General features: G+C 42.5%; 1 protein-coding gene across 1 annotated transcript; it reads left to right on the top strand.

Moving 5' to 3' along the window:
• The first annotated feature begins 595 nt into the window (after positions 1-595).
• Positions 596-10,667, top strand: SPINK13 (serine peptidase inhibitor Kazal type 13). Its single transcript, XM_090289249.1, has 5 exons — positions 596-705; positions 2,781-2,882; positions 4,070-4,107; positions 5,039-5,166; positions 10,499-10,667. The coding sequence occupies exons 2-5, from the start codon at positions 2,813-2,815 to the stop codon at positions 10,551-10,553; spliced, it is 291 nt and encodes a 96-aa protein (XP_090145375.1). The 5' UTR covers positions 596-705; positions 2,781-2,812; the 3' UTR covers positions 10,554-10,667.
• The last annotated feature ends 2,311 nt before the right edge of the window (positions 10,668-12,978 follow it).

The raw sequence follows: 12,978 nt of genomic DNA, 5'->3' as shown, positions 1-12,978 counted from the left end.
ATATAACAGCTTGAATAGTTAATTCACCCATTGAAGGACATCTGGGTTGTTTCTAACTTTTGGTGGTTACAAATAATGCTGCTCTATATATTTCTGTACACATTTTTGTGTAAACATAAGATTGTATTTCTGTAGGGTAAATAACTAGAACTGGAATTGCTGAGTCATATAGTAAGTATATATTTAATGTTATAAGCAATGGCCAAACTGTTTGCCATTGTTACTGTACTTTTTTGCAGTTGCTCCCAAATAAGGAGGCTTGAGTACAGTAAAGAATATTGGTGCAGTGCTGGAGCTCCCAGGGTGAGTCAGAAATCACGTCCTAGGAAGGTAAAACTGGTGAACCTGAAAAGCAGGATGGGCTCAGTGACCTCAGGAAAGAGAGTAGATGGCAAAGGTTGGAACCAGTATTGAATTCAGCAGGAAAGTTCCCCACATGATCTGGATGTGGCAGGTAATCAATCTGATTTGCAAATGTCACCAGATAAATATCTGGACGCAAGTCCTTTTGGTTCTCATCATCCACAATGAGATACCACAAGTACAGAACATCCAGGTCTGCTCCTGCTGGCTGGAGCATAAAACATCAGAGGAGGCAGTTCAGGAGAGGGATAGATAGAGGCAGGAAACAGCAACTCTGCTCAAGGCTAGTTGTGACCTCAGAGGGACCGCAGCAGGCTGACACTTTGCAGCAACCTTACTCAGGTAACATCTCATCACCTCTCTCCTTAGGCCAAGTCTGTGCCAGGATCTCTTTGGCTCTCCTCTCTGTCAGTAGATTTCACTGTATGTTTGTGTTCCTCTCACACCCTCCATTTTGTTCCTCTGCACTTGAAAGTAGGGAAAACTCTGCAGCTAACATTGTTCTTCCTCATTTCTGTGTGCCGACCAGCTGTGTTTTGGGGAAGCGATGGAATGGACTGAGTAGGGCATGAGGACGCTGATAACATGACTTGGAAATTATCTTTCCTCTTGGCCCCAATATTTACATCCTTACAAAAGAAGAGCTTGGCTAAAAAAATGGATGATTCAATATAGTTACACTCTTTCCTTATGTTAATATCACCTGATTCTCTCAATATCCTGTTTTCTCAGGTTCACATTTCCAAGAGATGTTGGAACCAGAATCTGAACTCATACACACACACACAAATACATATACACACACATATATGTATATAACACTCTATAAATTATAAAAACTGTATTTAGATCTAGCTATAGATATATATCCTGATTCTTGCCTCAGAGAAAGTCTACATAATTTTTATGACCCAGGACCAATAATTCCATTTTCAATCCACTCTTTGTAAATGAGCATATGTAACTGGCCTAGAAGAAGAAACCTCACTAGGAAAAGAAGGACTTCAGTGAGGGAGAAACTGGTCCATCCAGGGAATCAAATAACTTGCACTAGAAGGTGACATTTTCCTGATTATGCAGGACAGAACTGAGCTTACCTGTGCCTTGGAATTCTTATAAATTCCTAGAGTCCATTTTCACTAACATGACTGTCCCAGCTGAGATGATCTGTTGGAGGGTTGAGGTAGGATAATAAGAAGCTACAAAAATTTCCAGGCAGGTGGAATGGGGAAAGTGAGACAAGAAAACTAAACAAGATTAAATAGTTGGAGCAACTTACAGCCAGCTGGTGAATTGCAAAAGCTTTTATCCCCCCTAACCAAGGACACTTGAGAGTGAACGGTTTATACCCCTCCACCCTAACCAAAGCTTAAATCTTTCTGGTCCGGGAGATAGAGAACAGAGACCCAATTAATGCCATTTGTGCCAGCTAAACCCGAACAGATGAAGTCAGGGGAACAGAGAACAAAACCCCATTAAAAGACAGACAGACCCAAGATAAAAGTAAAGCAATATAGCAGACCAAAGAATATTTCCAAAACCCTCCTATAAACTCATTTTGATGCATCAGAATATTTAAAATGTATCTGGAAAGTTGGTGAATATTCTGCTGAAACATTTCCTAAGATTCTCACCCACAGAAAGAAGATAAAAAGCCCCCAGGACAAAGACTCAGTGTGCGGCTTACTCTGGAGCATGTCCTGGCTCCTTTTGGGTAGAAACCTTTTATTTCCTCCTGAAGTCTAAGGGTCCCCAGGAGACTTTGCAGTCAGGGCAGCAGTGGGCAGTGGCAGTGCAACCCAGGCTTGCCCTCCAATTTTGTGTCCAGAGCCCTCTTTTTCTCGTACTTCCAGGTGAGCTAACCAGCCCCAGCGTGGCTCACTCCTCTCCTATAACATTTCTAGGGGCCAAAGCAGAGCCCCACCTAGGCTCTCTCCTGTTACTTCTTCTACCCTAAGTCTTTCGTTTATTTCCGTGTCCCAGCCTTAATAAGCATACTATCAAAATCATCTGGACTCATGTTGTGAAATCTTTACTGCACAAAGTCAAGAACCCACACACTGGAGACCATCCTGTGGCAGACCCACTCTGGCGGTTCCTGACCATAACAGTGTGAACCTATTTATAAGTATCATGCCTGAGGTGAGACACCTGAGCCTAATTCCTCATCCAAACCCAGACGATGACTACACTGGCTGCTGGAAGGAAAAAGAGAGAAGAAAAAGTTATTCTAATTTCCTTTCCCTCTTTAGAGCAGAAGGGCCCTCTTGGGTCTGAATCCCTGGAGAGCAGGCCAGGGTGAGACAGTCATGGCCAAGTGTATGGAAATGGTGCCACCTCAGGTAGTGGGTTCTCTCATGTTTGGAAAGCTGCTTGGGCAAGGGATTAGGAATTGACTCTCTTGAGCATTTTCACAGGTCTCCCCAATCAGGACATTACGTGAGATCAAATGGCTGCCTTTCCCTTTGTGACCATGTTTCTCCTGGTGTCCATCACTGGGGAACACGCTGTGTCTTCAGGTAGGTGACTGTATAGGTCTTAGGGGAGAGGCATCTGATTTTCTTTGAGTTGTAGGGGAGAAAAGGAATAACGTGACTGGATGGAAAATGTTTGATTGAAACCTAGACCACTGGGCTTGATAGTGCAAATTGCTATCAGTTGGCCATTATTGTTGGAAAGAGCACTGTCTGAAAACTAAATAACATGCTTCTCTATAATACACAGGTCAAGAAAAATGAAAAGGGCAATTCAAAATTATTTTGAGCAGAAGGAAAATGAAACAAAACAAACAAAAGTTTAGATTCTGACGTTTCTCATTGCCTCCATGCCCCTTTCCTTGTACCCCGATCCCACCGTACCTGATCTCCTTAGTCTCTCTTTTCTTTCCTGCGTCTCTTTTTGCTCAACCAAGCCTACATACGTACATCTTGTTGTTCCTCCCACTTCCTTACCAAAACATAGCATGCTGTAGACAGATACCTGTTCACTTCGTTTTTGTTTCTTTATTGCTTTTTGTTTAATATCCCACATGTGAGTGAAACCATAGGCTCTTGTCCTTTCCTGTTTGACTTATTTCACTGAGCATAATAATCTCACTTGAAACACCTATTCTTGGGTAATTTAAATGTCATCTGATGGGGAAAGAGAAGGAAGGGCGGAGCTACAATAGGTCTTTTCTCCTTCATCTCCCACAGCCATCACAGGCACCCCCTCACCCAAACTAGTTCCTGTACCCCTCTGTTTCCCTAGACCCAAGAAGCTCCCAAGTTTCCTCATCAATCACTGTCATCTTTAGTTCAGCCTCTTGGTAGGAATAGGCTTAATACCTGTTTACTATGTCATATGTGATTTTTACAACAGACTTTCAAAGGCACATACTTATCCCAATTTTAGTGAAAAGGAAACTAAAGCCAACCAAAGCTGAGTCACTTAATAAAAGTAACATGGTTGGCAAGTTATGACAGTACAACCCTGAACGATTCTTACTCTTAATTAACACAGCAAAGTTATAAATGAAATCAGGACTGTGAAAGTGGAAGAAAGAATAAGTAAATAGATAAAGTGGTTACCACCCACCAGTTCTGTTGTATACTTCAGTGCAAATAAGTAATTTACTTATGTTTCTTTATTTAGTTAGTACCTTCAGTGGGTGTAATCATATTCCATAGAAAAGTATTTTTTTAACTTATTGTGTCTTTATTTGCAGGATTCTTGGAACAACAGAACCCCACTAGATGGCCTCCAGTAAGTTTAAATTTCTTGGTTCTGAATTCTTATTCTAATCTGATCACTCTATTAACATGAAAGAACTAAAATTTCCTAGTGGTAAAGTAGAATAAAAAGGTTTCCATATGATGTTGGATGTGCATCTTAATCTGTCCAGACTTAGATTTTCTCCCAGGTAACTCAAGCATGATAAGAGGAAAATATGCCTCTGAGCATTAAATAATACCTGTCACTTGCTAAAGGTCACCAGGTTAAACAGTGATATATACAGGATTTATTCCCAGTCACAATACAAGCCCTCACTCTTTACAAAATTTTATTACTCAATTACCGTTGACATTCAATATTCTTTTACATTAGTTTCAGGTGTATAGCATAGTGATTAGACAACCATATAGTTTACAACGTGATCCCCCTAAAATTTCCAGTACCCACCTGGCACTATACATGTAGCGATTACAATATAATTGACTGTATTTCCTATGCTGTACTTTACCTCCCGTGACTGTTTTGTAACCACCAATCTGTACTTCTCAATACCTTCACCTTTTTCACCCAGCCCCCAAATCTCCCTTCCCTCTGGCAACCACCAGTCTGTTGTCTGGCTCTCTGGGTCTGTTTCTGGCAAACACTCCACCTTAACAACCACATGTGAGACCCTGTCGCCTCCAAGTTCACATACTCCTTATAAGTTTCTGGCATTGGGGTACCGTGTTTAAATGAAAACTCTACATTTGTGCTTTAAGCTGAGATATTATAGTGCTCATAACTTGAAGAAATAATAACAGACTTTCCTGATTAAACCCCAGAGCCATGAAAATCCTTGAAAAAGATCAACTGACTAGTAATAGTTGATGTTATTTCCATCTGGGGCAGAAATGGCAGGACAGGAATAAATAGGGGGGAATCTATCAATCATTATTTATATGATATTTTATAATATTTTCAGCCCCCATGTGAGATGTACTACCCACCAGATTTTGAGAATGAGTCATGTTGTCCTAATGTAACTTTATATGTTTGTTCTACACTTGGATACATTTACAAGACTGAGTGTTTCTTTTGTGTTGCACGGCGGTAAGTTCAAGTTAAAATATCATTGTATTTCCTTTATATTTCTTCACAGAAATTTCAAATAATCTTAGCAAAGGAACCGGATTTACCAATGCATGGGATTTTCAAAAAAGAATAGCCTATTATTCACAACAGATTACAGACAGGCTACGTATACAGTGATCATTTTATAAATGTAGTGCACACTCACAGTTGACTCATTACAAGAAAGAAAATCTTACGTGATTTTTGATTGAATTGTGAATAGATTTTAGTAGATAGTCTATATCCACGCAATGAATAGAAACCCAATTTTTAGAAATCACTGAAATTATCTGTAACAATGCACACTGACATACCTATGAACAACACCTATTATTGTTTGGTAGCTATAAATAGACTCAGACACAGATAAGGCATAGGTACAGGTATAAATATGCATTTGAGTAACAAAGTAGTTATGTGGTAAAAATTGATAGTTGACTTTCAAATAAATTCAATAGTACACTTAGATTTAAAAATTAATGTTCCTTGTGATTTATTTTAATTCAATTTGAAATGGTTTTTACAAATCAGCTTTGTGTCTTGTCAGCAACTGTCCCATGACCAAGATCCCCTTCAGGTGTGATAATTTGCTAGGAGGACTCACAGAGCCCAGAAAAGCTGTAATATGCATGATAATGCTTTATTACAATGAAAGGATAGAGATTAAAACCCACAAGGGCAGAAAGCTCACCAGATGGAATCTGGGAGAGCTCAGGTACAAGCTTCTAGTGGTCTTCTCCCAGTGGACTCACACAGGCTATGCTTAATTTGCCCAGCAATGGCGTGTGACCATAGAGAGGAGCCTCTGACAGCCTGGGAAGCTCACCCAAGCCTTAGTGCCCAGCCTATGTGTTGGGGGCCAGTCACGGAGGCATGCAGCACCTGCATGACTGACCCCACCCCACCCCAAAAGAGGTAGAACTTATACACAATAGCTCAGGATGACAGGCATTCATCTGAGCATGAACTGTCTGGCATGGCATGTGACCTGGATTACAAAGACACTCTGATCAGGCATGATATTCTGGGAACTAATTTGAGCATCCTGGTCTGCCGTGTTAACTAACTCTTTCATGCACATCTTCCTTTGAGAAGAATCCACATGGGCTTTCAGCGTCATGTTACCATCCCACGAGGACTACTGCTGAGCACTGATGGAAATAGGCTTAGAAGCTAGTCCAATAAAGGCAATTGCTCCTCTTCAGATCACGTCCTAGCCTCAGGATGATTGAAATGTCCTTTAAAGGAAAAGGCTGAGAACTGAACGATGTGAATGGATCAAGTTTGTACCATGACTTGGAATAAGATGAGAGGGTGATAGAAGGAGGGGAGCGATTCCTATGTCTCTGCTTTTAGCAGTGTTTTCAAGAAAAATTCTGGCAAATTGGACTCAGTCCTGAGAGATACCCTTTTATGAACAGTGTAAATCCTTTGGGAAAAGGAAACTGAAGAGTGCAAGCCTTGGTCAGAGTTGATACAGAATCATGGTCACATCCTTACAGGCCTCCAGACCTATTCAGTGTAGGGCTCTGATATTAGCTAGCAAGAAAACGGAGAGTTTATGAAACAGACAGCAGGCCGTTCGGGAGTTTGTGGTTCACTTGGCAAAAAGAATACATGCATAGGACGATATGTTAGAGAGAATGGCAGTGGTTCACTCAGACAAAACAGTATTTTAGGAAGTTCTCAATTGGTTGACAGTATTTTAAAAATCAGACTTTACCTGAAAATACAGATTTCCAATTTATTTTGAAAAATCAAACATCATACTAATAGTAAGCCAGGATCTTGCATGTTAGAGTTAAGCAACGGGTGCTTCATAGTAGCTGTCCATTCAAATGGGGTTGAAGCATTCAGGTAGCTAGAAACCCACCTTTCTCTATTGTGGCAAAGGTGGCCCACTTCACTCGTTTATGTCACTGGCTTGGCTCCTACAAGCAACTGCATTTTAACCCCTGATCTAAGTGAGTAGGTACATATTAAAGGTGAGCTGAAGGGGTCAAGATGGGGAGTCTCTGAAAGGAGAAGGTTAAAGGCTTCATAAAGAGAATCTTGCAAAAGACGGTACAAGGGGCCATTTACACAGGGCCCACTGCTCCGAGCTCGGCTCGGCTCCTGCCTCTGCGTCTCGGGGTCCCTTTCCCATCCGACGTGCCCGCAGCCAAAGATTTCGGATGTTGCCCTGGGCTCCCTTAAGCCCTCCTTTCTCTTGCTTTCTGCCCGTTCCTGAAGCGGACACGCCCACTCAAAGCCGCCTTGAATCACCGGGGCTGCGCCCTCCCCGTTCCCCGTTCGCACCTTCACCTGGGCAGCTGGCGCTCTTAAAGGTCTCCAGGCGTGAGATTTAGAAATTGCGCCCCACGTGGGGCGTTTTTTTTTTTTTTTTTTTTTTTTTTTGGTGTGGGGGTGGAATTAGGATGCAGAGCAGGTGGAAGGGGAACGAAACAAAAACCTAACAAGGTTCAACCCTGGCTCTGATTCCAGGGAGACTGCAAAGTAATTGAGTGATTCGGGCAGGTGACAGAATTACTTCTGATTTCAGTTACCCACGCGCCCACCAGCGAACAAGGAATCTTCGCCGCCGTGCCAGAATTCCGGTTTCGGTTTGTGTTTCAGGAGAATAGCTGCTTGGCGCTTAGTCCTGCCCCGTTGATGCTGTGATTCATTCAAGAGTTAAATCTTGGAAGGGCCCAGCGCATTGAACCCCCTTGGCAGCTGTAGTCCGGTCGCCAGTTACAACCCCCCACCCCCCATCCCCCACCCCCCAACAACTGACCCCATCGTCCCTTGCGGCCACGTTCCACTGCCACTCCTCATTTTTGCTTTTTTCATGTGTCTGGGCAAGATGGGGGACTACCCCACCCCCACCCCCACCCCTGCTTCCTCCTCTCTCTTTCAGTCACCATCAGCTGTTAATCTCTCACATCTTGGTTGTTCACTGTAGGAGTAAAATATACTTTTAAATATGTGATGTCTGAGTGTCTGCTCGTAAGAAGGTGAGAAGAGCAGTTGTATCCGCTAAAAATCACACAGGAGACTGTTTTCTTGTAGTCGACAACTCTGTGGGTTTCACCAATGGGCCTGTACTTCTCATCTGGGGGAAGAGTTTCTTCACCCCACTCACTATTAATCCATCGTTTAATGGAATGGCTTTCTTGACTGGACATCCTCAGCTGTACTTCCTTCTGGCTGCTCTTACTATCCTTTGTGGAATTTTAAAAAATCGAAACAAAACAAACGAAAAACACCTGTGCCTAGGTCCCACCTGAAACTAATTAAATCAGAACCACCAGGTAGCAGGGGGAGGAAGCATATAGGTTTCTAAAGCTCCCCGCCCCCCGGATTTGAATATGCAATGAACGTAGGTGAGATTTGCCTCCTTGTTTTCATTGGGTAAATTATCTTTCTTTTTTTTTTCTTTCCGTGGCCTGGCTCAATCAGTTAAGGCAAAAACCCTTCAGGGGAGCTCCTCTTTCTTTCTGCCTGGTTTAATGTCTTAAGAAAATAGAGGCTCCAGGAAGGACCGGGGGTTCCATTTGTAAACAGGCCACTTTAATATATTCCCTCCCTCCAGGCTTGTCCCTTCGTCTGTGCTTCTTCCATTGTTTCCTTCCTCAAAATCTTCCCCTTCCCTTTTAAATCTGTTCACTCCTCCACCCAATTTTCAATTCCCTTACTCGTGCGCTCTTTTTAGAAAATTCTGAACATAAGTTGTTGGTTCTACCTCCAATATACCCGAATCATCTTTTCTCCTTCTCCACTGCCAACAGCCAAGTCTGACCATCCATCTTTGTTTGGCATCACCCCCTTCTCTATTGCGTTCTCCACACAGGCACAAGAATGAGCTTGCAAATACCCAGAGGGCCCCAGGCCATTCTTCAGTAACTGCCCACTTCAGTTGCCCAGACAGCCCCAAGCTTCAGGTAGCTTCCCGTCTCCTCTGACACTACTTTTCCACTTTTCCCTGCTCCGCCCTGGATAGACCGGCCTTTCCTAAGAGCCTTTCCTGTCTCAGGTCCTCACTTAGCACTTCCAGGGCCCGGGGCTTGTTTTTCTCCTTAGCATCTCCATGCAGCGGCTCCTTCTCATCTGTCACTTCTCAACTTACCTGTTACGTCCTAAGAAACTCTTTCCCTGGCTACTGGAAATACTATTTTCTCATCCAAGACACTGTTTACTCATAGCTTTCTTATGATTTGAATGTATTTACTTGTTTATTTGTCCCTGGCTGGTTTGGCTCAGTGGATTGAGCGTCGGCCTGCGAGCTAAGTGTCGCTGGTTCGATCTTCCAGTCAGGGCACATCAGAGAAGGAAAACTCTGACTCCAAAAAACCTCCGCTGCCTTGCGGCATACCTCTTCAGGGGAAAGGCTAAGGGAGTAAACCCCGACAGAAAATCCGGAGCCAGAGTCCCTAAGGCGGTTTGACGTTGTAGTCAACACCGGCAACTCCTGCGGCGCACCTGAAGCCAAGCTGTATTGACTCCGTCTTTCCCTTGGACCCTTCAGCTGCGAAGAGAGGGGGGGTCTGCTGCATGGGCAACAGCAGACCCTCCATATCACCCTGCCCAGGCTCTGTAGCTTCAGCTTCACTGGAGAGGACACTCCAGCGTCATCGCAAGATGTCGATTCAACACAGGAGGAGACAGATACCGTGTCACTCCCGAGTCGGACTGCACAGCCATTCTCGGAGGTGCAGATAGACTCTTAAGAAGCTACACCATCGTCTCTCGAGACGGACGGCTGCCGCCGCCGACGACTGCTTGAGAAAACATTTGGAATTGATATAATGTGCAATGTCTTAGGGAAATAAAGAGAAAAACTGTGTTGAAAGGAATGTTGTGTACTCAGAGGACAGTAATACATACGGATGGAAAGTTCGGCGGAAGCTAACTTCTGGAAAACATAAACATTAGAGTCAGGAGACGAGGACATAGTCTATGGACTTGTGAACCTGGAGCAGATTTGAGCGGAGACTGTGAAATGTGTGAGTTATTACGCGTCCCATTATTGTTACGGTTATTTTCTTATGTCTTGGTAGAAAAAGCTGGCATTGCTCTGTTGAATACAAAGGTATCAAAATAAGAACGGGTTATGGGAAGGAAGGTTCTCTGCTGAGAAACTTGACAGAACACTGTTTGAATAATCACGACACAGAGGAGGCATCCACAGGCCGTGGTGCTGATAAGCAGGAATGGAGAAGAGAGGGGTACAAAGGGAGCAGGTCTTAGGATGTCATTCGAAAGATAAGAGAATGTGAAGCAATGATGCTAACCTTTCTGCGACACTAATCTTCTTTTCTCTTCTCTTTAGGGACTACGGTCCTCGTATTAAATTTGAAAAACACGGGAGATGTTCTGATAATTAACAGTATTACATCTGCTTATATTCTTTTCACTACTGAATTCTGAAAACCATTTCATTAGGAATGTATACATCTTTTGAGACTGTATACTAAATACTTTTCCGTGCTGCACTCAAATTTGTTTGCTTGTGTGTTTCTTTTTGCACCCAATTTTGTAACAGAATTGGAAGAAAAATCAAACTAATGGAGAACCAAATATGGCCTTTATTACAAATAAACATTATAAGAAAAGGTCAATATTCATCCCTGTGTGCTGATGGTCTAAGATACCTTTCATTTTGCTCGGGTCTAAGTTCTGTTATCAAGAGGGCTTGCCTCACACTCTTCTGGATTAAATTTATTGCAGCTTTCAGGTCTGTCTGCAAGGTCAGACCCTGTCTCACTCATCTCACTGAGAGACGTGAACAAAATAGCCAGCACACATGTACACACAGCTGTTTGAAGCTTTCTACCTCATATTCATGAGGGAAGCCCTCCTTCACTAGGAGAGGAAAATTTCCACGTGCTAATAGAAGGAGGGAGAAGGACAGCCAAGCATTTGGGGGTGGGGGGACAGGCACGTTTTGGGGAGAGCCAGAAGGCGTTGATACCATCTGACCGCCTCCTTCCAGCGAACCTAATCCTCACTTCATCCCATCGTTAGTATTGCGCAGGTCGATGCATTTCTTTTTCCTGTTTGCTTAATATGACTTATCATTTGTCACGTCAACTGAAAGGTCTTGACTAAGACAGGGTGATCAAGTCATTTTTACATTTCAGGCTGGGGAAATGAACAGGGTAAAATAAGCCTTTGGCTCCTGTGTGCTCTGTGTCATCACTCGTTGTTGACACTAGATGGCAGCCTCACTCTTCTTAACCTGACTAGTTTTCTTGAACCACTAGCTTCTAGAAGAGGATGTACAACTGTATCTTCTCCATCACCTTTCCAGCTACATCACAGTCTATCTCAGCTGGCAGCGGGGTTCCCCCTCCTCTCACAGCTTCCTCCTTCCTTGGTTTTGTACAAGTTTTTGTACAGAGGCCCAGGCCTTCCCTATTTTAATGAGCCTGGGCTTCTGTGTCTCGGTTAATTCTCCAGGTGATTCTAATGCACATCTACATTTGAGAACTACTTCTACTTTTTAAATTTTATTAAATGTATTGGGGTGACTTTGTCCTTCATCACCATATATTTCACCTGCTTTATCTGCCTACCTGCCCCTTTCCCTCTGTGCCTATGAGTCTTTGCTTGTTTGCCTCATTTGTTCATTTCTTGTATTCAGTTTTATATGCCCCCTACAAATGAAATCAGATTTTGTTCTTTACTTCTTCTGACTTATTTTGCTTAGCATGATATTCTCAAGATCCTTCCATGTTGTCGCAAATGTCAGTATTTCATCTTGTTTTATGGCTGAGTAGTACTGCATTGTGTATATACATGTATCACATCTCCTTTATCCAATTACCTACCAAAGGACACAGGTTGTCTCCATGTCTTGGCCACCGTGAGTAGTGAACATAGGAATACATATTTTTTAAAATTTTTTAAATTTTTAAGTATATTTTATCAATTATGTTGTTACAGTATTACAATTTTTTCCCCTTTGCTCCCCTCTGCCCAGTAGCCCCATTCCCTCCAGTGATCCCACCCCGCTTAGTTCATGTCCATGGGTTGTGTATATAAGTTTTTTTGGCTTCACCCTTTCCTATATTATTCATAACTTCCCTATGTCTATTTTGTACCAACCAATTATGCATCTTAATCCCTACACCATTTCCCTATTTCTCCCCCTTCCCCCTCCCAGCTGATAACCCTCCAAATAATCCCCATACCTATGATTCTGTTCCTATTCTTGTTTGCTTAGTTGAATTTTGTTATTTTTTAGATTTAGTTGTTGATAGTTGTTTTTGTTGTCATTTTAATGTTCATAATTTTGATCTTCTTTTTCTTAAGTAAGTCTCTTTGATATTTCATATAATAATAGTTTTGTGATGATGAGTTCCTTAAGCTTTACTTTGTCTGGGAAGCACTTTATCTGCCCTTTCATTCTAAATGATAGCTTTGTTGGATAGAGTAATCTTGGTTGTAAGTCCTTGCTTTTCATCACATTGAATACTTCTTGCCAGTCCCTTCTTGCCTGCAAAGTTTCTTCTGAGAAATCAGCTGACAGCCTTACAGTCACCCCTTTATAGGTAACTCTCTGCTTTTCTCTTGCTGCTTTTAAGATTCTCTCTTTATCTTTAACCTTTGGCATTTTAATTATGATGTGTCTTTGTGTGGTCCTTTTTAGGTCTAGCTTGTTTGGGACTCTCTGTGCTTCCTGGACATGTATGTCTATTTCCTTTGCCAAATTTGGGGAGTTTTTCTTCATTATTTTCTCACATAAGTTTTCAATTTCTTGCTCTTCCTTTTCTCCTTCTGTCACGCCTACAATTCGAATGTTTGCAT

This window comes from Furipterus horrens, unplaced genomic scaffold (genome assembly GCF_987537825.1).
Source record: "Furipterus horrens unplaced genomic scaffold, mFurHor1.1.pri manual_scaffold_10, whole genome shotgun sequence".
Taxonomy (NCBI): Eukaryota; Metazoa; Chordata; class Mammalia; order Chiroptera; family Furipteridae; genus Furipterus; species Furipterus horrens.
The sequence above is the reverse complement of the archived record's forward strand: the minus strand, read 5'-3'. Positions and strand labels throughout refer to the sequence as shown.

Excerpts from the sequence above, each read along its gene's own strand:
- SPINK13 (XM_090289249.1), top strand. The coding sequence starts at position 2,813 with ATGGCTGCCTTTCCCTTTGTGACCATGTTTCTCCTGGTGTCCATCACT. Across the intron at positions 2,883-4,069 it reads GGAACACGCTGTGTCTTCAG|GATTCTTGGAACAACAGAAC; the intron begins GTAGGTGACTGT and ends CTTTATTTGCAG. Across the intron at positions 4,108-5,038 it reads ACCCCACTAGATGGCCTCCA|CCCCCATGTGAGATGTACTA; the intron begins GTAAGTTTAAAT and ends TAATATTTTCAG.